This window comes from Sugiyamaella lignohabitans, chromosome D (assembly GCF_001640025.1).
Source record: "Sugiyamaella lignohabitans strain CBS 10342 chromosome D, complete sequence".
Classification (NCBI taxonomy): Eukaryota; Fungi; Ascomycota; class Dipodascomycetes; order Dipodascales; family Trichomonascaceae; genus Sugiyamaella; species Sugiyamaella lignohabitans.
In genome coordinates this window covers 1,453,458-1,475,811 of record NC_031673.1, presented here as the reverse complement: position 1 = coordinate 1,475,811, position 22,354 = coordinate 1,453,458, and the positions used below count along the sequence as shown (strand labels likewise).

The following is a 22,354-nucleotide window of genomic DNA, read 5'->3' as shown; positions in this document are numbered from 1 at the left end:
CCCAGTATGAAAATTTGAGACTTTTTCACCGATTTTAAGCCTTGGCCTGGACATTTCTCTTTATTACCATTACCACAAAAACCACTCAATTCATACCAAAAGAGCCATTAAAGAAGAAAAAGCCATAAAAACCCGATTCCAGAATATAACTGACCTCAGTGGACCAGTCAACAGGGGCTGGCGCTAAAAACCGTCTTCCAGCTCAAAACCCTTCTTCATTTCTGACTTCAGAAATCTCTCCACCAGAAGAGCATCAAACATACCACGAGATTTGTATTCAACCTTCGAAATTATCCATAAATATCAGACCCTGACGTGACCCTGGGTAGCTAGATTACCCGGCCTGGACTGGTTCAATGGCACGGCTGGAACTTCACGACCGACCGACATGCTCGACATGGAGAAAGTAGTAAATCAACTGAAGACCGAATATTCGGGACGAGTGTGGCCTGAATACAAGAAAAAAAAGAATAGGTGTGCCTCCAAGTTTATAGGACCACAGTTCAATTCGTCATTGGAGAAAGATATTTATTAAACTTTTGGCAGTAGCAGCAAACAGCATCGGCAACACCAGCCGTGTACATAGATTTCCATTCATATAAACATAGGGCCCGAAAAACTAGCTTTCTTGGCCAGGACGGCACTTGGCGTCTTGCTTGACCAGTATGGATGGCTATGGCGGCATTGATCGCGGGTTCCGAGTCGCTCATCAGAAGATATCGATAGATGTTGATCTAACGAACAAATGGATTCGAGGTTGGACTGAATTGACCATCATTCCGACTGATGTTGGTCTGAAGCAAATCACTCTTGATTGTCGCAATAGTAGGATTGAGAATGTGCTAATAAATGGTAGAAAAGCCTCTTTTGAACATGTGGACGCGCTTCGCAATGCCAAAATGCCTTCGTCCACCTCTGTTCACCAACATCATTTCTACGCCAAACAAATCGACGGTCTACTTCGTGATACTCTACCTGGCGAGCTTGTGATGCAGCTGCCAAAAGGGCTTAAAGTGGTACCTCAAGAAGACGCTTCGCTTGCGAGCTCGTCACTAGCATCTCTATCGCGATGGGTTTCACCAGATATGATGATCTGTCACCCGTTGACCGTCAAGATCGATTTCAGTACATATGGAAGCACCTCCGGGTTCAGATTTGTCGGTGGTGCTGATAGCAATCTAAAAAGACAATTCTGGCATGCGTACACGACACACGATCCACTTGGCCAGTCGACCAGCAGCTGGCTGCCCTGTGTAGACGGGTTGTGGGAGCTCAGCACCTGGGAGCTACAAGTGTCTGTTCCGCGAACTGTAGGCACGCCAGAAACAAATAAAAAATCAGATGCACCTGAAAATAAGCCCACAGATGCTATGGATGTTGACAGTACAAATAACGAGAACCCAAACGACTTAGAAAGAGAAAATGAGAACGAGAATGAGAACGAAAACGAAGACGACGACGGAGACTCCGAGGAGTCGGAACTCGATATCATAGTCGTATGCAATAATGCCACACCATCAGAGGTAAGCACCGCAACCCCCATTCCCCTAACAGCTGGACACCCCACACCCGACTCGAGCGCAGCGAGAGGAGCAGCGGGGTCTGGGGCGGAGCCCCAGCCGCCGGAGGCCATGCCCACCCCGAAACCAAGTAAACTAACACAACACAGGAGATTCATCCGTTCGACGCGAGCAAAAAAGTGACGACGTTCCAGTTGTTCAACCCGATCTCGGCACACCATGTCGGATTTGTGGTGGGCCCGTTTGTTAAGACGCCGATAGTGGATTTGAAGCTAGCAGAGGAGGACGAGACGGGCGAGGAGCAGAGTAAAGCGATTCCTATTTCTGTGTATACGTTTGCAGATAAGGTGGTAGAGGCGACAAATACGTGTATTTTCCTATACAAAGCTATGGAGTTTTTCACACATGAGTTTGGGTCGTACCCGTTCTCGGCGTTTTCTCTGTGTTTTGTAGCGGATGCTACTATTGACATTGGCAATGCTTCATCGCTGGCTATTTGTAGTGACACGCTGCTATTCCCTCCTGAGCTGATAGAACCGCTATTCACAGTGACAGAACAGCTTACAGTTGCTCTAGCTACCCAGTGGTGTGGTATTAATATTGTGCCCCGGACCTGGAATGATCTATGGGTGACGATAGGAGTTGCCAGCTATATGTCCAACATGTTTCTGAGGCGACTTCTCGGGAATAATGAGTACAGATTCCGACTGAAAACAAGGGCTGAGGAGATCTGTAGACAAGATATTGGCAGAGCACCAATTGGAAACCCCAATTTCACATTTCCCATTGCAGAGAAGGATCTGGCGTTTCTTAAATTGAAAGCGCCAGTGGTTTTATTTATATTAGACAGACGAATGACCAAGACAGACAGGTCGCTGGGACTTTCACGAGTACTTCCTAAACTGTTTTTGCAGTCCATGTCAGGAGACTTGAATTCGTGTCTCAGCACTGTGCATTTCATAAAGCTTTGTGAGAGAGTGAGTCACAACCGACTAGAACAGTTTTTTGATCAGTGGGTGTTTGGTTCAGGATATCCTATTTTCCGAGTTACTCAACGATTTAATAAAAAGAGAATGATTGTGGAAATGGGTATTCGACAGGTGCAAGCAACTGAATTGGACAGTGAAAAAGTCGATGCCGGGACGTTTCTGGATGATGCCAGTAAAAGTGTAGATAGGGATAAAGATGTTAGTAGTGGTGCAGATGGTGCTAATGGATTTGGAAACGACATTGGAACGGGATTAGGAGGTGTTGCTCCTGGGTTCGGAGGTATTGGTGGCATTGCTAATGGTCTCGGTGGAAACACTGGTGTCGTTGGTGGTGTTGGTGGTGGTGGTATGGGTGGTCCTGGAGCTAATGGAGTATATCCGATTCAACCTATTTTCACTGGACCAATGACAATTCGAATTCACGAGGCAGATGGAACCCCGTATGAGCATGTGGTGGATCTTAAAGACAGTTTCACGAAACTGGATATTCAGTACAATACCAAGTATAAACGACTACGGCGGAACCAGCGTGGTACAACGAATACCAGCGCCAAGTCACAGCACGACGTTATTGACTTTAACGCGATTCAGGACGATGACGAGAATCCTGGCAGTGGAGTGTTGCTTCACTGTCTAGGGGACGTGCTGCAATCTGATAAAGACATGCAAGAATGGAGGCTCAGCGACTGGGGGAAAGACGAGGAGGAGCGAATGTATAATGAAGCATTCGAATGGATGAGAGTGGACTCTGATTTCGAATGGATTTGTAAAATCTACATCAACCAGCCGGATTATATGTACGTTTCACAGCTGCAACAAGACAGAGATGTTATAGCGCAGTGTGAAGCAGTGAGCTTTTTTCGGGACCTCAAACCCAGTAAACTATACTCGACGTTTCTAGTTCGCACGTTGATGGATCGCAGATATTATTATGGCATTCGAGTGCAAGCGGCGTTGGCACTCGTCAAAATGGCAGTGGAAGAAGTCGATTATATCGGAAAATACCACCTGTTAAAGGCGTTTCAAGAGCTGTTCTGTTTTGAAGGTTCGAACATTCCAGCTGCTAATAATTTTTCAGACTTCCCCACATACTTTGTACAAAAGGCTCTACTTCGAGCTCTTTCGCAAGTAACCGATTCCAGAGGTAACTCGCCAATCGATGTACAACGCTTTTTACTAGACGTGCTTCGATATAACGAGAACTCGACCAATCCGTTCTCAGACTGTTTCTATGTCTCCGAACTGATTGGTGCTATTGTGGATTCGATCAAAGGAGGAGACAACCGAGTGGGTTCGAGACGACCGAGATCGGATCCCGAATCTAAACAGCTGCTCAAACAAGCCGTTGCAGAAATTGAACGGTGTGAACGAATGGACAGATGGATCCCTTCATTTCAAAACATGATCACTGTCAAAGTCATCAACGAGAAAAGACGACTGGCATGGCACGGACTTATCAATGTTAACCCTGCCGAACTAATACATTATACGCGACCTGGTAACAATCCCGACGTGAGACTTGCTGCATTCAAGAGTCTCATGAGTTTAGGGGGATTGAAAATGGGTTCAATAGTCGAGTATCTTGTATATGTGATAATCCACGAGCCGTCAGCACGAGTTCAAAACGGGCTAATCGATCTTATTGGCCAGGTTATCAGCGAGATAGCTGTGAATGGCGAGGCCAAGAATACCATTGATGGCACTGATTCTAGCAAACAGATTGAATCTGCTACAGAAGCCGAGGAAGAAGCTGGTGGATTGACCATTGTCGAGTCTGGCGTACTATCAGCACGAAAAGATGCCCTTGCCAGAACGACACTCACTGGCGCAATTGAAATGCTACGTAAGACGTTTGAACCTAGCAAAGATACCACCACCAACACCAAACCTGCCAACCAGGATGGGCAATCCAATGCGTTTGCCAATGGTATCTGGCAATTGCTACTCAGTACAGATGTTGCCAGTATCCTCGAGAAGAAACGACTGCTGCAAATCTGTAGTGTTCTGTACGAATCACTCAACAGCTACATTGTGTCACTGCCCATTCCACGAGCCAGTAGATTAGTGGCTAAACGAGTTGGCGACAGCCAGATTGTTATAAAGCGAGAAGACCGACACAAACCCAAGAAAATCGTTCTTGCTACTGGCAGTGGAAGTGCGACTCCACACGTTCAAGCATCCACAACACCCTCTGCTGCCGCATCTTCTCCCTCTATTACCACACCCAGTACTGCTATCACTGTCAATGGAGGTGGAAACACCAGCTCACATGTTCCAGCCGTAACCGCAATAAAACCCACGCCGACGACCACAGCACCTCCAGTGGTCAAAAGACAGTACAAAAAGAAGTCACTCGCATCATCTGACTCATCCGTTTCAGCAACAGGACCATTAGCATCATCAGACGCGACTCCATCCACTGCACCAGCTGTTATCACGAAACCGAAGTCGGAAATCATCAAACTCGGACTCAGTAAGCCCGGCCGACCGGTGACATCATCAACCAAAACCAGTAAAAACGGCCAGTCTGTGATATTCAAGTTCAAAATCCCGCCACATGCCACACAACTCCAAGCAGCAGCAGCGTCTGCTGCCATGCCATACGTGCCCATCACGAACCTCGAACCGGCCACCCAAAACGGCCACAACCCACCTGCCAGCAAACCCACGAAACCAAAAGTGACTATCAAATTCAAAATGTAATGACCCTGTATATTAAAAAACACGCTATTTCATGTCCCTCGTGTGCCTCCGGCGGCTGGGGCTCCGCCCCAGACCCCGCTGCTCCTCTCGCTTCGCTCGAGTCGTTAGGTCTACGGTCCCTATCTCCTGCGAAGCAGGAGCAACCAGGGTCTGGGGCGGAGCCCCAGCCGCCGGAGGCAAACGGGCCACCCCCAAGTGAACATACAATTCTATAAATATTCGATATACGGTCTCGCAGACAAGTTTACAAACAGTACCAACCAGTGGCACCGACGAAGATGAGAGACACTCCGATCCACCAGAGGCCACGGAGATCGGGCACGTCCTTGCGAACAGCAGTGGTTTTGCCTCTGTTTTCCAGAGCTCGACGGACCTTTTGCACCGTGCTCGTGGACGTGGCTTGACCGGCAGCAGTGGGGTTCATGGTCTCGGTAGGCAGCATCATGGGAGGTTTGTATGCCAGGTAAAGAGGTGGTAAAGGCGAGCCGTCAAACTGGAAGAGATCCAAGCGGTAACGGCCATGATACTCGTCGATTTGGACATCGAAACTCTTGAAAAACTCCGACTGGTTGTATCGCATGTAATTAGCGGTGTCCGAGGTACAGGGTTCCGACACCAGCTGTCGGCCGTCAACAACGAAAGGAGTCAATGAAAGAGACCCGTTACTCAGGATCTCGTACTTGCCATGTTGAAACAACAACACGCCAGACGGGCATTTCGGGTCTTGGGCTGTCATGTCGTTAGTATTGTTCACGAGGAGGGATGGGGGGTGCCTCCGGCGGCTGGGGCTCCGCCCCAGACCCCGCTGCTCCTCTCGCTTCGCTCGAGTCGTTGCGTCTACGGTCCCTATCTCCTGCGAAGCAGGAGCAACCAGGGTCTGGGGCGGAGCCCCAGCCGCCGGAGGCACAGGTTGGCGAACTTACGGTTTCCGGATACTTGGTAGATGGCCTGCTCCCAGAACCCGTCGGATGTGAACGAGTAGCTGAGGCCAGGGAGGGCTGGTTCGATGAGGAGCTCGTCAACTGGGTCGTAGAAACCGGGGCCTGTGAAGACAGCGTTGGATTTCGACGACCAGGTGCCTTCCAAGTCGTTCATGCTCTGGCCGCAGCACACCGCTACTAGCGATGTGAATATCAACAGAAACGACTTCATTTCTTTTGTGGTCTTTAGTTGTGGTTTCCTGGTGTTCTGAAGAGTCTTTTTTTTTCTTTTGATAAAATGCTCAGGTCGGTTGTGGCTGGTCTGACGAGTGAATAGTCTCGCTGACGTGAACTCGGATCCAGTACTTTTTAAGCTGGTGATTGAACCCGATTGCGTAAAAAATCCGGGTTAATAATGGACAAAAGCGAGTGATGGTCGACTTCTATTGAAACAAGTGCAAATCCGGATTAATAAAAACGTCAAATGCAAAATCCTGATTCTCGCTGCTGTTGCGGTACATGTACAATGAAAGGTGGTAAACAGTCTCTCGCATGTCAGAGAGGCTCAGTGACATAAAAATAGAATATTTAGCCGGGTTAGGGCTGTGATGGTGGATCTACGTGATATATGCAGCTGCTCAGGGGGTGAATCTACGTGCCTTTGCCAGGTGGAGGTGCGGTTGCGGGTCAAATAAAAAAGGGTTGGGTGCTGCCTCCGGCGGCTGGGGCTCCGCCCCAGACCCCGCTGCTCCTCTCGCTTCGCTCGAGTCGGGCTTGCGGGTCCCAGTCGTTTCGAGAATTGCTGGTTTGTGGGGCTATGAAGATGGTGTATAAATAGTATATATACGGCTGTTAGTGGATGTTTTGGGTGAAAATTTAATGTTGGGGTCCCAAGGAGTTTTTAATTAGAGTTTTAATGGGTTCTGCGGGATGAGAAGTAGGATGGGATATCGTAAAAGTTTGAGTTTTTGGACGGTTTTAGAGATTTTGTGCGGGTTTTGGCTTGCCAGAGGATAGAGAATGAGAGTTTCGAGTGACATTGTCAGGTTTCCGATATAGGAAACTCAGGGGGGAAAGTGCATATTTTATCACGTGACAGGTAGTTGCTTTACGGTCCTTTATTGGTACTATTGAGAGCGGTGTCGAGTTAAAAACTAGTTTAATGGATTCAGAGCATTCAAGAGAGTAGGGTGACATGTTTGAAAAGCTGTTTCAAGATGGTTGGAACCTTCGGAGAACCACCTGGGGTTAATGAGGGTTAGGGTACATTATCATAAAATGCAGGTTATCGGAGAGCAGCTGGTGATGGTGGAGATGATGGAGGTGATGGTAATCAGACTGTGGATGTGAATGGGAGATATAGTTTGTTTTTCTAGACACAACACAACTGGGTCAACAGGTCTATAGAAGAGAGCAGAACCATTGAAGCGTGGATGGACGAGGACTCTGAGTCGTACAGAGCAAAGAAACAAAAAGTGCTTGATACAAAAGCAGAGATGACCTTGGGCAGTCTCGCTAACTCTGGTCATGTTGTCGAGCCAGGTGTGGGATCTAAAGGAAATATTTCATCGTCGTCGGTGATTCCGACTCACAATGAACAGAAGTATGATCGGCAATTGCGTTTATGGGCTAGTTCTGGACAGCAGGCTCTGCAAGATAGCCATGTGCTGCTGATTGGTGCCTCTGCCACGGGTTGCGAGGTGGCTAAGAACCTGATCCTCGCTGGTATCGGCCGATTGACAGTTCTCGATGACAGTTTGGTGACTGACGAGGATGTACAGACAAACTTTTTTTTGAATGGAGATGGCGATGTTGGTAAACGAAAATCTGACTGTGTTGTACCATTATTGAACGAGCTCAACCCTGATATCACATGTACATCAGTGTCGAACAACAACAGCAACAGTATAGAAATCAAAGACTTGAATCTCTCACAATTCAATCTTATAGTTGCTTCTGGGCTGGGTCCCAGCCATTTAATGATATTGAATTCAGAGTTGCGTCAATTGAACATCCCGTTGATTGTGGTTGATTCAATTGGGTTCTACGGATACTTGCGGTTATGTCTTGCTCCAAGCCATGAAATCGTCGAAACACATCCAGACTCGCTCGTTGATTTGAGAGTGGACAGTCCATGGCCAGAACTTGTCGAGCATGCCAAGAAATATCAGGACTTGGACAAATTCACTTCGGTAGAAATTGACCATATCCCGTTCATCGTCATACTAATCAATGCCCTTGACGAATGGAACAAGATCCACATCACCCCCCCTTCATCATACGAAGAGAAAAGCAACTTTAAAAAGTTTATAATGGACATTGCTCGAAACAGAGCCGATACAGCTACTGCTCCTGACTATGAAAATTTCGAAGAGGCCGTCGCTTCTGTATACAAACTCTTCCAGTCGTCTCAAACACTGCCTTCTGAGCTCAAAAGAGTCTTATACGACGCCAAGACCACGTCAGAGTTCAACAAGTCGCCATTCTGGACTGTAGCAGCGGCAGTGCGCATTTTCTATGAACAGCCTGATGTCGACGGCAAACCACGCCGACAATTACCACTTACAGGCGTGCTTCCTGACATGAAATCCAGCACCGACTGGTTTGTTGCCCTTCAACAAGTGTATCGCGACAAATCAGAATTAGATATTGCCGAGATCCGATCTATTATTACTAATCTGTGGACTAGTTCACCCACCGAGCACGAAAACAACCTGCTACACCTGTCCGACGAGTACATTACCACATTCTGTAAGAACGCCCGATATATTCGCGTCGTCTCAGGAAGTCCTCTAGAATACGCTACAGCGGGTATCGATACCCAATCCATAGACCCAGACGACCTGCACATCTACCTCGCGATCCGTGCCTATAAACTGTTCCTGGAAAGCACGAGCAACACATCTCCACCTTCTGGAGACGAAGACCTAACTGAGCAACTCAACGCTGTCACTTCTCAGCTCTCTAACACACCTACCGATGCCATCACCAAGTCCACTGACGTCTTGAACGAGATACTTCGAGCAGCCGGCGAGCTCTACAACTCAGCGTCCTTCATGGGCGGTATCGGAGCCCAGGAAGCCATCAAAATCATCACCCACCAGTACGTACCCCTCAACAACACCCTCGTCTACGACGGCATCACCAGTCGCATCGGCACCTTCTACTTGTAGTAGTTTAATCTTATTTATTCTCACGACACGCTCGCCTCCGGCGGCTGGGGCTCCGCCCCAGACCCCGCTGCTCCTCTCGCTTCGCTCGAGTCGGGCGTCTGCGGGTAAGGCATTTTCTTCAGAAAGTTCACGAAGGGTGTGGAGGATGCTCGCGAAGCGAGCACAACGGGGTCTGGGGCAGCGCCCCAGCCGCCGGAGGCAGGTCTGACAAAGAAAAATTTATTGTTTACAGGTCGTCGAAGGCGGAGATGCCGTTGTTGGTTTTCTGCTTTTTCTTCTGTTGGACCATTTCTTTCCAGTCGACCTCGGCTCCGCTGTCCGAATCCGAGTCGCCGTCTCCGATGGTGGCTGCTTTTTTGGCGATTTGCCTGTTTTTGCGTTTCTCGCGCCTCTCGGACGCCAGTTCCTTTCTCTCCAGCTTGCCGGACCATGCTTTATTGCTCTTCTTCACAATGTCTTTAGTTCTGGCCGGTTTATTGGTTTCCTGCTTTTGCAATTCCTCGAGTCTCGCCTTTTCTCTTTGAGGGTTGGCGTATTTGTATTCGCTCATGTCTATTTGCTCTCCCAACCAGCCATCTTTGGGAAGCTGGTCTTCGGGCAATGCTTTTAGTTCTGGCATCTTGGGAAGCCTGAGAAGGTGATGGGATCGTGCCAATTCGACTAAATCGAGATTGGCCAGTCGAAATATGGACGTGGCTGTATGCTTGGTGTAGAATCGGATGTACGAAAGGTATGATCTTAATGCGAGGTCATGTCGTGCACGGTCTTCAAGCAGCCACGTTCTCACCAGGGACATATCATAATCTGTGGGGATCTCGTTATGCTCTTCTTCTACCATTTGTACTTTTCGCACGCTCAAGAAGTCAACATAGTCCTCTTCACGACCTTCATTCAAAAACACAATACCACTGCCTTGTCTGCCCAGACGTCCGGCTCTACCAGCTCGATGCAAAAACACATTAGGATCAGTAGGGGGATCTAACTGAATAACAAGGTCCACACCAGGGATGTCTAAACCACGGGCAGCTACATCTGTAGTTAACAGAATTGCTTGATCAATGCTATTTGTAAACTTCTCTAGTGTTTTATGACGTGGTCCTGGTGGAAGTTTTCCGTGTAATGAACACAGCATTGGCAGTGGGAGGTCATCATTGCTACTTCCGACAGATTTCCGTCGCTCTTCTTCTAGAAATGTTATTAATGAGTAGAAAAAAGTAACACTGGTGCATGTAGGGAAGTAAACGATAGCCTTTTTATAGTGGTATTTCCGTAGAATGTCGAGAAGCAGTGGGATCTTGTCCTTGGGACTTTTAACCACTGTGTATGAAATGCCTAAAGACGTCGGAGTCTTGGATTGATTCTTTCCAGCTCGTACCACAATTTTTACTGGATTCCTCATACCAATTCGGACCATTTCTGAAACAGCTTCACTAATGGTAGCTGAGAATAGACCCACTCTCTTCTGTTTAGGTAGATAACCGAGTATTTGACTGATAGCTGTGTCGAATCCTAGATCCAACAGTCTATCAGCTTCATCAAACACCAAACAGTCAACTGCCTTGGTTCGTACCGAGTTTGAGCTCAGTAGTTCCACCAGTCTACCGGGGGTAGCTACCAAAATATGCGGTCTTCTCTGAGTAAATATCTTTAAATCAGCGTGGGTCGGTGTGCTTCCTCCGATCAAAAGTTGAGATCTCACAGGACGAGTCTTTTTTTTCTGTTTCTTCTCTTCAACAGAGTCTAAACCATTAGAAAGATCCAAGATAGACTCGAGAACACGGTATATCTGTTCAGCCAGTTCTCTCGTCGGAGATACAATAATGGCATTAGTTTCTCCCTGTAAGAGAGGGTCCAATTTCAAAACTCTTTCAATCACAGGAATGATAAATGACAGCGTTTTGCCAGAACCTGTAACTGCTTCGACAACAACATCTTTATTAGCAGAGAATAAAGGGATGACCGATGCTTGAACTGGGGTCATTTGTGTAAAACCTAGATTATGAACTGCTTCGAGCACCCACGGCGTTAACTGTGGGTCTAAATCGACCCATTTTCTGGAAGACAGTGTTGATTTATCAGACATATCTTCTGTGTCGACCGATAAATCACCGGATAAGATATTCTACGAGATCCAAAGTCTACTCTTACAAATATTGGTTAAATATTTGTCGCAAACAAATTCATGTTCAGACGGCTGAAATATTTTTTGATATCAGAAAATGCACAGATCGACACATGAAAAATTGTTATCTTATCTCTTGATCTCTACTGTTTCGTTGACTACTGGGTTGGTCTGGAATGAATGAAACACTTTCGTTCTATTTCTAGATTTGATATATCTTGGCGATTAAGCTTGAAAGTTCACGTGAAGACAAAAGTGCGGCCAGAATTTATTCGCAAGCGCTATTTCAGCCAGATTAACATGGTGCAGCAGCTGCCTCCCGACTATTCAAACTGGACAAAAGATGATTTAATCAAGAGAATTCAGAGTTTAGAGTCCTGTCTGATTCCATCTGATACAAAATATAATGTTGCATCTGAAGATCTGACTCAATCAAATGGCAGCGTACAAAAATCCTCACTCAGTCCGTCAGCTGAGTCTTCAACTAATCTACCTCCTGCTACTTCCTCTCCCTCTATCATTGCATCTTCATCCACCTCTAATGAATCCCCTAAAGCACCTAAACAGAAAAAGAAGAAAGAAATGGATTTCTCCAAATTCACTACTAGAAAAGTCGCTATTCGATTTGCATATCTCGGTTGGAACTACAACGGATTGGCTATCCAAGCTACTCCAGACGTCCCCACTGTAGAACTGGAAATTCTTAAAGCTTTCCAGAGAACACGAATTGTGCCTTCTTTGGACACGGCAGACTGTGATTTCAGTCGATGTGGAAGAACTGATAAAGGTGTTAGTGCAATGCGACAGGTTATATCACTACGAGTGAGATCTGTTCTGTCAGTCGAAGAACAGCAAGACCCTGCTAATGACTCTAGAGAGCTTGATTATCTTCGAATGCTAAATAGCCATCTCCCTAATGATATCATAGCATACGAGATATGTTTACGTCCTCCTCCTGGTTTTGATGCCAGATTCAGTTGCACTTATCGTCACTATCGATATTACTTCTATCCTCGACCAGATCTCAATATTGATAGAATGCAAGAAGCCGCCAAACTATTCCTTGGCAAGCATGACTTTAGAAACTTTTGTAAAGTAGATGCATCGAAACAAATTACCAATTTTGAGAGAGAAATGATTCAGTCGTCTATCGAACGAGATGTCAACAACCATGAGAATGCGTACTACTTCAATTTACGGGGTACAGCTTTTCTCTGGCACCAGGTCCGATCTATGATGGCTGTTTTGTTCTTAGTTGGCCAAGGATTAGAAGCTCCTTCCATTGTGTCAGATCTTTTGGACATTACTAAGATGCCTCGCCGTCCCGTATATGAGATGGCAGCTGACTATCCATTAGTTCTTTATGATTGTGGATTCCCCAACAATATGGAATGGGTATCACTCAAAAGCCAAGAGTCTCTCGAAAACCTGTACAACTCAGCATTCAACTTGAAGCACGAGTACTGGATGAAATCATGTATGGCAGAAACTCTACGAGATATCGTCCATACCGACGCATTTGGCCCAGCTATCTCTGAGTACCGGCAGCAGAAAAAGACCCGTGTAAATACTGGCCAGGGCTATGGCAAGCCCATTACCAACTACCGCCCTGTTCACAAGCGTGAGCTTCTTGAAACTCCTGAGGTAGTCAATGCTCGCTGGCGTGAAAAGAAAAAGAAACAGACTTGAAACTAACTTAGAAGTTCGAGTTTCGTTGTCAGAGCTCTATTCGATCTCTCTGCTCATGGTATGGTCCTGATATCTAATTCGTAGCATGCCACCTAGCACTGTCAGTTGGAAGTGAATAAGATACTTATGTAGTACACGCCTCAGTGGATTAGAGAGGCTTAAGAATGTCGTTTAATTTAGTTTTTATTTAATATACATTAAAAATAGCATACTTGATACAATATTGGCAGATTTTTATTCTTTTCTTGCCAATCAGCAATTATGTCCATAGCCTCTGTATCGAGATCAGAGCAATTTTGTAGCAAGCCAGCCAATGTCAGTATACCCTGACCGCCAACCCTAGCTTGTTCATGGTTATCCTTGATATCCACATTTATCACATGGACCATTCTGTTCAGCTTCCCCCCTCGATTCAGTAGGTCTAAGCACACAGCATCAAAGCAACGCTCTTCGCATGTAAAAACCACGTCAAATACTTGATCATGTTCTTGCCATCTTTCTGGATGGTCTTTGATTTTAGTATTCCTGTCGAGCATTTGTAGTACTCCATTAGAAGTGTATCTATTAAGTTAGTCATCCCATTTGCATTGTCAGAGTGTGCCAGAAATTTGGCTGCTTGCACTTACAATCGGCGATCTCTCTCCTCCAGGTCTTTCAACATGAAACTGTATGCTGTTCCAAACGAATAAATAATTGGGCTATCTATACTAGCACCAGGCAACCTGACTGCTGAACCCGTGCCAAACGACGAGACTTTGAATCCATTCTCTTTAAGGAGCTTATGAGCCTCCATAGAACGATTGTTATTCGATGCACACACGGTGCAAAATGCTACCTCGCTAGGCATCCTAATAAATAAATAAATATATCTTGGTCAGGATTTCATTCACTACTGTTCGCCATATGTTAATGATTCTTGGGTGGTGAAGCGGCTCATGCGGCTCAACTTATTACTGAGTGAAAGTGCAAGATTTCGAATATTCTTATTTCCTCTAGCTTTTATATTAGCCTCTTCATTTCATAGCAGAAATGGAGTCTCGGTATATGCCTTGTTTACAGATTTAATAACTATCTTAGTCAACCATTCACTTAAGCTTGTTTACTAATGATTCCTCTGTATAGCGGTTGTATATTTTCATCATGTAAATCGGTTCACATGCTGTAGCCAAATCCAGTACGGAAAGTCACGAGGTTGAGCTGAATTAAACAAACCATTGAATGATTCCATTCTTGGTTCGAAATTGATGTCCACAGTGCCTTCAACAATGCATCGCTTCACGGCACATGACACTCTCAATGCAAGGACTGTACCTGATCATGCCCACACTTGGGTATACATCTTTCTCAACCCACACGGCAACCAGTCCTACGATAGATAGGAAAATATACTGAGATGTGATCTGAGATATGTGACTATCCACACTGGAATTCTTAACAGATCACCGCATCACCACTATCTTCACTGCCGTCCTGACCCCGTCATTGAGATCTTGGACGGCAGGTGAACGATAATATTACAAGAGGACACTAACAGTCAGCTACTTAGCAAAACTTGGGGCAAATGCCTCTGATAGATTGGTTCTCGGTTCAACGTACTTGACAACTGATAAACTGGAGTAATCCACATTTACTCAAGTTCGGATTCCAAGAAACGACACCTTCAATTACGCGAAAGTAAAGGTTACAGCCTAGAAAAGATTAAAATCAATCAAGAGTACTCCAAGGCTGTTTGTCCCCAGTATCAGCTCTTAGACAAGACTAAATGATCAGAAATCTCATAATCTCTCTTGGTCGACCCATTAAGACATGACGAATGTAAAGGTAGTACTGGGAGCTTCTAATTTGCAAAGAAGCCGAAACAGTTTCATTCAGATATTCCGGAACCGATAGAGGTATTGGTGAAAATATTCTCCACCAAAATACAGGACCATAAACTTCGAGAACTGGCCCCAATCGTCATTACCAGCTTATTAGCATCTGCCAAACCAGGATGACATTGGGCTCAGACGTATTGGACAATAAAAAGCTACCTTCGAGGAAAAAAGATTATAGTAAATGAGCATCTATAGTCTAGAACTTTAAGAGATTGACTACGGGACTGTAGCTCTTGAGCGATACACTTATTTAAGTGAAGTATCATGCCGATGTTTTACGATTACTGTTTCTCTGTTAAGACTTTAGGTTTACCAATGTATTCACAAATACAATGCCTAGCCAGAAGGTACTCCATCCTATACACAGTAATGCGCTACATGTCAACCTGGTTTCTCTTATAATTAAAAGAAATCAAGTGAAAAATTATCTCTACTAAATGTTCGTCTGTTGTGAAAATGATTATATATAGTAGTATAGGATATTAAGAGAATATAGAAAGAATCTGGCTGGACAAAGTATCTCCAAAATCTAAACAAGGAGTCGGCAAAGTAGTAATAGAGATAAGAAAAATTCAAGACATGTAAAGTTAAGATTATTACAAATAGAGATATAGAATTAATTAGAAGAACCAATAGTGTTATGACGGTGGAGGATGGAAGGGCCCAGTGTGACTCTAGTTCTGAAAAGGTCCATGCAAGTTAAAGGCAACCATTAGTGTCCTGTGAGGAATAACTACCATTCCAATGGAAGACCAGCGTGTACCACTCAAATAGACAGGACTTGAAGATTGGATAAATCTTCTAGGTATGGCCCGGGGGCCAATACCAAGCTACTAATGTTACTGAAATCAGTCCTCAGAACTAAGAGTAGCGGGGATTGCCTGTCAGAGGTCGAGATGGTACAGCCGATACATGGGAATCATGGTAGAAAAAACTCCAATTGGGAAATGAGATCACTGTGATCCTAAATGGGGATGAACTTTGGACGGAAAGAGGACTCAACATCAGAGTATGACTCGGGGTGCCATACTAGATCTAGGCTGTCGCAGACTGGATACCACGTCGCGCCTGGCCTAGTCTTGGGGGTAAGGTGTAAGTCGGTGTCCTGAGTTCGTCCACTGCTCAGCAAGCCAAGAGGGATGAGCAGTAAGGATGCCAGCGGTGGGGTTGCCCAACAGTCGAACTAGAGTGACCTGGGTAAATGCCAAATTAATGAAGAATAGTAATGCCGTCTGAATTGGATGATTGGTTCTTGTCTTGATTCAATGTAGTGTTGATGTTGAACTAGTGTTCAACTTTGGATGATGGTTTTCGAAACAAGTGCCGAAGTTTCTTTGATTTCTCTTTACCAGTAGAAGAGATTTTAGACTTCTTGAAAGGGTTCCATGATGGCTTGACTTCCTTTTCTGGTGTGAGGGCAGGTGTAATGGTTCCATCGGTAGTAGGTTCCTGGTGGTCCTGATGTCCTCTGTGTTTGAACTTTCGGAATAACTTCTTGACTGGATTTCTCTTCTTAGGAATTACCGGTGTCTGTAAAGGCGACATGCCGGCTGGGTCCAAGTTCTGGATTGATACCTCTTGAAATACATTAGAGGTCGATGGCTGTTTAGTAGAAGACTTTCCAAAAACCTTTGTAAATTTGACCCATTTCTTGTGTATCCTTGATTCATGTTTCTGAATTTGAATAACTGGAATATTGATGTAATCATCAGACAAGTCAGGCATTGAGACAACTAGAGGCTCCTTGGCCATCTTGATATCATCTTTAACTGAATCGATGGCCTGTTGGAACTTGGAAGCCACGAAACTAGGGGGAGGAAAAGCCAGAGAGGCAGCACAAATACCTTCAACAACTTTGGTAGCAACCTTGACCCTCATAGAGACAGACTCAGGTTCCTGGGAGTGAATAACCTCTTCAATCTCTTCTCTGACCATTGGTTTTCTGGAGTAACTGGGATCAAGTTCAGGGTGAAGCTCAACGTAAAGAGCCAAAAAGATAACAAAGACAATCACAACAACCACCTGAGTAGTGAAGAACATTCTAATCTTATCCTTAAAATATTGAGATAAGAGACACATTGTTGTAGTGGTAAACATAACAATCTTATCCAAAAGAGATTGAAATGAGACACACATGGCGACGAAAGTCAATAACAACAACAAACAATAATAAAAAAAAACAGTAATAGAGTAGTGGTCGCAGGCGTAAATGATCTTCGAAAGGCTTGAATTGACTTGAGAATTGCTCACAGAATCAGACAGACTTTGTTAAGATAGAGAGAAGAGAGAGAAAAAAAAGAGATAAAGCAGTGGGAACAGGCTCCTTATATATTTGTCTGGCCAATCCTCCATAACCTACGAAGCAGGTACCCCTCTTCGTGCATTGGCCGCCCACCGCATAAATTTCGAAGAGAAGCCCCACTGTTTTGGATCGCTATTGCATATTAACTGCATATGTACCCCACTACCCCACCAGCATAAGCCATTTATCGATATATTCCCTGCATATCCTTGCATAACTGCCCCACCACCTCCACCTCCATTAACTCCCTATCACAACTTCCTTGCATAACACTGCATATTGGCCCCACCACCTCCACCTCCATAAGCTTCCCTGCCACACAGGCGACGAACTCTTGACCAGCTGCCGACCAAGCCTGCATATTTACCCCTCCATGTCCACATACAAGTAGGTTACTTACCGCATCTTCCTTGCACTTTACTACATACATGCCCCACCACCTCCACCTCCATAAAAATCGCTACCACATATTCCTTAAATATCCCTTCATATGTTACTTGAGCTCCGCCCGTACAAGCTTCCAACCTCATACAGCCTGAAAGTCGGCAGGGCCATCCCCGTAAGCTTGTAGCTGATGCATGGCAAACTCGTCGAGGAGGGCTCGTCCCGTGACTGGGGTAACTCTTGTTTGAATTTCATACCCCTAGACCGATAATTAATCTTTTATCATTCTGGGATATCATACCAGATTGCAATATAACACTCGCAAGTACTCTATTTCCTCCCTGAACCTTGGAACGGTTGGTACCTGATCGACGATGCCCGGTGGCAGATCCCAAGCCTGCATGCAGACTAATAATCGTACCTATCTAACGGTTTCTTATGCATCCGTAGCTTATCTCTGTTGATAAGAACCTACCAAGAGTTCCCTGGCCCCAACAAAACACGAATCTTTCCCTAATGAACTGCCTCCCAACACCGAGTCCACGTTGCTACTATCTTCGCCGAACGGAACTAACCAGCTCCTCAATAGCTCCACACGTGAACCTCCCGTGCCATGTTCCACATAATCCGAACTTCTACGAGACTCCTGGAACATGAACGTCACCATACACTGGCTCCTACTTCAGTCTGAGCCGGTCGGAATTCTCCTGCGAAGCAGGAGCCATGGGGTCTGGGGCAGAGCCCCAGCCGCCGGAGGCACAGCTGCCCGAGTATTCTCCCCCGCTATGCCTCCGGCGGCTGGGGCTCCGCCCCAGACCCCGTGGCTCCTCTCGCTACGCTCGAGTCGGTGCTGGGGCCGGTAGCAGAGCGTGGAGTGGACGAGCAGCTAGCCGCCGTGTCGGCTGCGAGTTGGGTTGGCGCGGGCGCGCTTCCGCGTGCCCCCGCCGACCGGGAAAACAACGCCAAGCGAGTGAGTGAAGCAACGGAGCGAGCCGCTCGTGGTTTACTGTTAAGGACCCGTACATATGCCAAAAGTTGACAATATTTTGTAGAAACAAGAAGTGAGTTTTCAGCAGATTTCGGGTATACCTTAGGCATTTTCAGCACAAGACTGTGGAACAGCGACTGGCCATTTTGACAAGTTGAACGGTCCTTGTACTAGCTGGTGATTGGTGAGTAGTAGGACTAAATCGCTGGACTGTTGATGAGATGGGCCAAGCGTGGGGTGGGAAGTCTGGTGTGGTGTGTTTTATGGACTTGTTTTAGTGAAACAGTGATTTATACATTTTGAGAAAGAGAGACGGTGATTGGTGAAAGGTCAGATTTTCTAACGCGGAAATCAGGAATGAGAACAGCAGGCCGATGACGGGGAGTACTAAGGTTAAGAAAGTTGACGCCAGGCTCGGTGTCGAGACCAATGGGTCTTCGACAGAGATCGAAAACGGTCCTCCTGGTGAACGTATAAAAACAAAGCTGAAACTAAAGGTTAAGATTAATGGAGATGCTGAAAAAGTGGAGAAGGAGATTGTGACGGAAACAGTCGAGAAGACAGTTGCTGCTAAGAAGGAACTGGATCTTGGTGAAGAGACTGTGGTGGAGCCAGGTGAAGAAAGCGCGGAACTGAAACAGGAAGATGAGGTAAACAGTAAAGAAGAGGCTTTAGATGAGGATGAAAAAGAGGATCCTCGAGTAGCAGATGAAGCAGAGCAATTAGAGCCACCAGAGCAACTGGAGCAGGAACTGGAACATCCACTAAACACAGACAACGATGTTGAGAAAGTAGCTAAAACAACACAGAACAGTGAAATTAGTTACGAAAACGACGAAAACAACGAAAACAACGATAACGATGTGAAAAAGACTATACTGGCACACAAGTTTTTGGACGACTCTTCAGAACTCAGCGAGTTAGATGACTCGGAAGCAGAGACGGAACGACTAGATTTAGACCTGTTAGAGGAGGAAATCAATGGTCGTAGGCATAGTCTGAACAGCGATGATAATGACGAAGATCGAGGACGTCACGGAGATGATGAAGAAGAAGAAAAGTCGGTAATTGCGTCGTCACCTGCATTGCGTGAAGTAGAGGACGAAGATGACGACGAAGATGGAGAAGACCAAGACACCCAGACTGGTCATGAAGACCGTGAGAGCAGTGGTGACGTTGAGATGGATATTTCGGCTGATGCTCTTAGTGATGGGATTCATGGTGATAATGGTGAAGAAAATGATGATAGTGGTGAAGCCGATGGCGAGTATGATGATGAGAGTACACATACTAGGATGAAACTGCAGTCGAAAAAGAGGAGGTTCTCAGACCAGAATTCACCAGAAACAAAGAAAAGAACAAAAGTGATAGGTAACGAAGATGAACATGGTGGTGATATCGTTAAGGATGGAGAAGCAGACGAAATGGATATTGCTCAGGAGGATCCTGTCAACAGCTCAAGCACAAGAAATGGATCATATTCGAGTTTACGGCAAGAGAATGAGTTTGATCAAAAGGAATCTACAGACCAACTAATAAAAGAGAGCCCTGAGAGTCAGTCGAAACTGAGCGGAGACGAATCTGAGAACAAGAGTGGAAACAAAGTACACGGATCAGACGCAACTGCGGTGAATGGATCGCGTGAAGATGGACTCAAGAAGAAAATTCAGGCAGTCAGTCAAACCAATGGTAATGACGAAGTTGTAGATGGAGTAGCAAAGACTCTTGCCAAAGTTAATGGCAAGGTCGATTCAGATGTCAAAGCAGATATAGAGGAAGAAGATGGGTATACCGGCGTCGATGACGAACCTGCTGTTGAAGATGCTGACGCTGATGCCGACGCTGATGCTGATGCTGACGTTGACGCTGACGGCGATGCTGACGGCGATGGCGATGGAGGTGCCGAAGCAGATGCGGATGTGGATGCCGAAGCTGATGCTGAAGACGAGCAAGAGCCAGATGACTTAGCACAGAAACGACGTCAAGAGGCAGTAGCCCTGCTAACGGAGATTGAAATTGATTTTGCCAAACTCCGCGACCAGTTGCACGAGGATAAAATGAGCCGGTACATTGCCGAAATAGAAATGTGTGCTGATGGCTCGCATCCTGAACTGGAACACATCTACGCACAAATCGGGCACATTCGGGATGAGAAGATCCGACTGGCTCAACACCGTCGCCGTTATCAGAAGCAATGCATATTCAGAGTGAGCACAGCCATGCGAACCCAGGCCCACCAACAGTTTCTCAAAGACCAAGCCGACTCTCGCGTCAAACTGCTTCTTCGAACTACTGAAGAATGGTATAAAGTCAACCGAGAACGGCGAGCAATGGACGCTCTTGTGCCTGAGTACACATTCACCGTGCCAGACAGCCGGGGTACACAGATCCGCCAGCGAATGTCATCGAACCAAGAAATCGCCATTCTCGACGGAGTCAGCAAATACATAGGATTCCCAGCCGCGCCCGAAATGAAGCCTGTCAACGACGAAGAGCTCCAGGAAGACCTCGAGGCACTTGGCATCCCCATCTAACCATTGCATATCTGTAACGACATCTTACGACCGCTCCATGAATTTTAATTAATGACTCGATCCTTTGTAATATCAATGTATCATATCTTTTTGCATCGGGGCTGCTGCCCCCGGCGGCTGGGGCTCCGCCCCAGACCCCGCTGCTCCTCTCGCTACGCTCGAGTCGTTCTGTCTACGGTCCCTGCCAATACAACCAGTGTGGGTAGAGCAGATGTGCTCCTATGAAGCTCAATTAAAGGAGAAAATCCACGAGCATCTGGAAGATATATGATCTTATACTATACGTTTCTACATGACTTTATCATTCACTTCCCCAATAAGTATATAACATCAGAGAAAGACGACCCACTCGCAACAGCAGTCTACACGGGATCTTCTTCAACTTCAGCAGCTAATCCAACGGATTCAATGCTTGGACATACAAATCTACAGACCACCATCAACCTCTTCCGCCATTCACAACCTCCGAACTCGAATATCCAAACCCCCAAAACCCCTGGCGACCCCCTTGCAACGACTCGAGCGCAGCGAGAGGAGCCACGGGGTCTGGGGCGGAGCCCCAGCCGCCGGAGGCACAACCCCCTCCCCCAGCTCGTATTAAAGATCACCCGCCCCAAATCCCAGTCAATTAGCGCCTGTTTCAAATCCATGTCTGAGAAAAGAACCAGAAAACACCGCCAGCCGACATGTCTCACTCTAACACAGACGCAGTTCCCCGCTGGACGGTCCACGCCCCTCCTGCGAAGCAGGAGCCACGGGGTCTGGGGCGGAGCCCCAGCCGCCGGAGGCATACCCACCATCCCCTCACACAGCCTCCGGCGGCTGGGGCTCCGCCCCAGACCCCGTAGCTCCTGCTTCGCGGGAGATGGCAGTGATTCAGGGGTGCTAAGGGGTGTCGGGGCACGTGACGCATGTCTTATCGGGGTGCATGAATTCCCCATGGAAATGCGTACATGCGTCATTTATTAGTGTGAGCCAGAGTGGTGCGATATTAATAGAATTAACCTCACTCTGCTCAACCCACGTATTTCCTCTCAGAATTGACTTCGGGCGCAAAATATCGATAACTTTTTTTCTTCACTTTATATTTTATATTGAGACGCTACTGTGCCGAAGCTGCCTGACATACTACATAGCGTGCTATTCCGTACAAGCA

At 46.4% G+C, this 22,354-nt stretch overlaps 7 protein-coding genes across 7 annotated transcripts; 5 read left to right on the top strand and 2 right to left on the bottom strand.

The window, feature by feature from the left end:
- Positions 1–665: 665 nt before the first annotated feature.
- On the top strand, positions 666–1,703 carry TAF2 (Taf2p; the record flags this gene model as incomplete). The annotated part of the gene is made up of 1 exon (XM_018882209.1): positions 666–1,703. The coding sequence occupies one exon, from the start codon at positions 666–668 to the stop codon at positions 1,701–1,703; it is 1,038 nt and encodes a 345-aa protein (XP_018736609.1).
- A 470-nt stretch (positions 1,704–2,173) lies between these two features.
- Positions 2,174–5,212, top strand: TAF2 (Taf2p; the record flags this gene model as incomplete). Its single annotated transcript, XM_018882207.1, has 1 exon — positions 2,174–5,212. The coding sequence occupies one exon, from the start codon at positions 2,174–2,176 to the stop codon at positions 5,210–5,212; it is 3,039 nt and encodes a 1,012-aa protein (XP_018736608.1).
- A 244-nt stretch (positions 5,213–5,456) lies between these two features.
- Positions 5,457–5,948, bottom strand: ROT1 (Rot1p; the record flags this gene model as incomplete). Its single annotated transcript, XM_018882206.1, has 1 exon — positions 5,457–5,948. One exon carries the CDS (start codon positions 5,946–5,948, stop codon positions 5,457–5,459), a length of 492 nt encoding a protein of 163 aa, XP_018736607.1.
- A 1,617-nt stretch (positions 5,949–7,565) lies between these two features.
- Positions 7,566–9,305, top strand: ULA1 (Ula1p; the record flags this gene model as incomplete). Its single annotated transcript, XM_018882205.1, has 1 exon — positions 7,566–9,305. The coding sequence occupies one exon, from the start codon at positions 7,566–7,568 to the stop codon at positions 9,303–9,305; it is 1,740 nt and encodes a 579-aa protein (XP_018736606.1).
- Positions 9,306–9,531: 226 nt separating this feature from the next.
- On the bottom strand, positions 9,532–11,388 carry SPB4 (Spb4p; the record flags this gene model as incomplete). Its single annotated transcript, XM_018882204.1, has 1 exon — positions 9,532–11,388. The coding sequence occupies one exon, from the start codon at positions 11,386–11,388 to the stop codon at positions 9,532–9,534; it is 1,857 nt and encodes a 618-aa protein (XP_018736605.1).
- Positions 11,389–11,727: 339 nt separating this feature from the next.
- DEG1 (pseudouridine synthase DEG1) lies at positions 11,728–13,116 on the top strand (the record flags this gene model as incomplete). The annotated part of the gene is made up of 1 exon (XM_018882203.1): positions 11,728–13,116. One exon carries the CDS (start codon positions 11,728–11,730, stop codon positions 13,114–13,116), a length of 1,389 nt encoding a protein of 462 aa, XP_018736604.1.
- Positions 13,117–19,038: 5,922 nt separating this feature from the next.
- DEP1 (Rpd3L histone deacetylase complex subunit DEP1) lies at positions 19,039–21,198 on the top strand (the record flags this gene model as incomplete). The annotated part of the gene is made up of 1 exon (XM_018882202.1): positions 19,039–21,198. The coding sequence occupies one exon, from the start codon at positions 19,039–19,041 to the stop codon at positions 21,196–21,198; it is 2,160 nt and encodes a 719-aa protein (XP_018736603.1).
- Positions 21,199–22,354: the final 1,156 nt, after the last annotated feature.